At 51.9% G+C, this 2,905-nt stretch overlaps 1 protein-coding gene across 1 annotated transcript in view; it reads left to right on the plus strand.

Moving 5' to 3' along the window:
- The first annotated feature begins 1,502 nt into the window (after positions 1-1,502).
- The window catches only part of TGFBR2 (transforming growth factor beta receptor 2), an 86,858-nt gene continuing 85,455 nt past the window's right edge, over positions 1,503-2,905 (plus strand). The window contains exon 1 of the mRNA XM_017854111.1: positions 1,503-2,044. Within this exon, the coding sequence (XP_017709600.1) occupies positions 1,951-2,044 (94 nt within the window). The 5' untranslated portion in view covers positions 1,503-1,950. The remainder of the gene's footprint in view (positions 2,045-2,905) is intronic.

Here is a 2,905-nt window from a genome sequence, read left to right on the forward strand (position 1 = left end):
GGGACGCCATTAAACGATTTTAATCAGAGGGTTGGTATAACCAGTTTTGTATTTTGAAAAACTGAATTCAGCTCTCATTTGAGAAACTGAGTGAAAGAGCCCAGAATAGCCGTGGCTGAGGGTGACTGGTGGGAGACTCCTACTCAAGCCATGGCAGTGGCATGGGCTGGTGGCAGGAGAGGGAACAGGGAGAAGAAGATTTGGAACTCAATCTTCCTCCATTGACAAAGTCACTCCAGCTTTGGCAAGGCAATTAATTGATGGGAAAGAAGATGCCTAGCCCTCCTGATTTCACTGTATTTTCTGCATCTTCAACATGAGTGCTGGGAAGTGGTAGAACATCCAGAGGCAGCTCGGGTGCTAGGTGGAGCAAGAGTTAAAATTCCAGGATGAAGCACATGAACTCTTAGAATGACAGATTTTGGGAGCTGGGTTTGGGGGAGTGCTATTTACCTTTATTCCCTGGAGACTCTGGCACAAACCCTTGCCTCTGCAATCTTTCTCTCAGGTAAAGGAATTCATTAAACGAATTGCTGGAAGCTCTACTGACCAGAGGGCTGTACAGAATCCTATCTTTGAGAGCAGGAAGTAGGTTGATCACATAGTTTATTATCCAATCAGGACATATCTGAAAGAGAAAAGGGGTTCTATTAATATTTAAACTACAGAACATGCACACCAGGAATATCTTAGGCAAATCTGGTTGCCCTAGCAAGAAAGGAAATTTGAAAGTTTATACTGTTCTGCTCCCATGTTACCCCTTTTGCACATGAGAGGCTAAGTATTCTCTTCACCTGTATTAAGGGAATAAAAGCACACGCATTCAGGTGACTCCCAAGTCACTTTTAATTTTACAATTTCTGCTATACTCTATACACTGTGAAAATTACATTTCCCACCATTATCACTTCGTGATAGGTGATCATTTACAATTACTCACTGACTCAGTCCCGGGAAGAGGCGGTGTGAAATGGGAGGCTCTATCCAGGTGCTCATTAGAAATGCAGAATCTCCGCCTGCCTCCTAGACCTACTGAATTAGAATCTGCATTTTCTAACAAGATTCCCAGGTGATCAATAAGTACATTAAAACTTGAGAAAAACTTCTAGACTTCGATCTAAAGAAAAACATTTTACCACTTGACAGTGTATGCACATACATACATGCATATAGACACAACCGAAGCACAAGTTTAATGAAGTACAATTTACCGTTACTACTTTATTTGGGACAGAAATGTGCTCACGACTCAATAGATTTGAGTATTCACTCCTGGATCTCAACGCGTAATTTGAAAATGCATCTCTAAAGCACCTAGGAGCAATCTGAAGAAAGCTGAGGGGAAGCGGCAGATGTTCTGATCTACCAGGGAAAACGTGGACGTTTTCTGTTGTTAACTTTGTGAACTGCGTGCACTTAGTCACTCTTGTGTAAATACTTGGAGCGAGGAACTCCTGAGTGGTGTGGGAGGGCGGTGAGGGGCAACTGAAAGTCGGCCAAAGCGCTCGGAGGGGCTGGTCTAGGAAACATGATTGGCAGCTACGAGAGAGCTAGGGGCTGGACGTCGAGGAGAGGGAGAAGGCTCTCGGGCGGAGAGAGGTCCTGCCCAGCTGTTGGCGAGGAGTTTCCTGTTTCCCCCGCAGCGCTGAGTTGAAGTTGAGTGAGTCACTCGCGCGCACGGAGCGACGACACCCCCGCGCGTGCACCCGCTCGGGACAGGAGCCGGCCTCCTGTGCAGCTTCCCTCGGCCGCCGGGGGCCTCCCCGCGCCTCGCCGGCCTCCAGGCCCCCTCCTGGCTGGCGAGCGGGCGCCACATCTGGCCCGCACATCTGCGCGGCCGGCCCGGCGCGGGGTCCAGAGAGGGCGCGGCGCGGAGACGCAGCCAGGGGTCCGGGAAGGCGCCGTCCGCTGCGCTCGGGGCTCGGTCTATGACGAGCAGCGGGGTCTGCCATGGGTCGGGGGCTGCTCAGGGGCCTGTGGCCGCTGCACATCGTCTTGTGGACGCGTATCGCCAGCACGATCCCACCGCACGTTCAGAAGTCGGGTGAGTGGTCCCCAGCCTGGGCTCGGCGGGGCGCCGGGGGTCTTCCTGGGGTCCCCGCCTCTCCGCTGCGCTTGACAGTCGGGCCCGGCAACCCGGCGCCCGGGCGGAAACGAGGAAAGTTTCCTCCGCGGCACTCAAGCAGCTCGACTCCCGTAGCTGCAGGGATGTGTGAGTTTTTCTTGAAAAAAAGATGGAAAGTTCACTTGCAAGGGGCGCGGGGCACGTTTGGTCCCCTTTGTGCGAGCAGGAAAGGCGTTGTGTTGGCCGCGTTCGAGGCGAGCCCCCACCCCCGGAAAGGGAAGTTTGAGAAGTTGGTTATCTGAAGGCGGCCGGGGAGCAGCGGCCCGGGGCGGCAGCCTGAGCTGCCAAAGCAGCCAGCACACCTGGGCCACTCAGCCCGTGGGGATGCCGCGTGCCCACCCATCTCTTTCTGAGCCATCCGTTCAAAAGGCCAGCTCCTCAGTCCTTAGCTCCTGGACACGGCCACGCTTTCCCTCAGGCCGGCTTCTTGACCCGGAGTTTTTGGATACAAGTTTCAAGAAAATAAGCGATTTCCAAAAGAAAGTTAGCTGGCTCCACTGACACCTTGGCATGGATGGGTAGGGAGTGGAGATGCTCAAGTGAAACCGAGAATCCCTCACTGAATGCCCTAGGGGCTGTAGATTTTGCCTGGAACAAGACAGTCCTGTCTTCAGGGAGTTGATAGTTCTATGCAATTATCGTTTGTTGGAAACCGAAGGGTTAAAATCCTACCTAGGCTACCCACCTGGTCGCTGTGTCTGATGGTTTTTAAGGAAAAAAAAAAATCTATCTATCTATCTATCTATATATGCATGCAGGAATGGGGTTCTTAATGATTTG

Source organism: Rhinopithecus bieti, unplaced genomic scaffold (assembly GCF_001698545.2).
Source record: "Rhinopithecus bieti isolate Rb0 unplaced genomic scaffold, ASM169854v2 scaffold_37987, whole genome shotgun sequence".
NCBI lineage: Eukaryota > Metazoa > Chordata > Mammalia > Primates > Cercopithecidae > Rhinopithecus > Rhinopithecus bieti.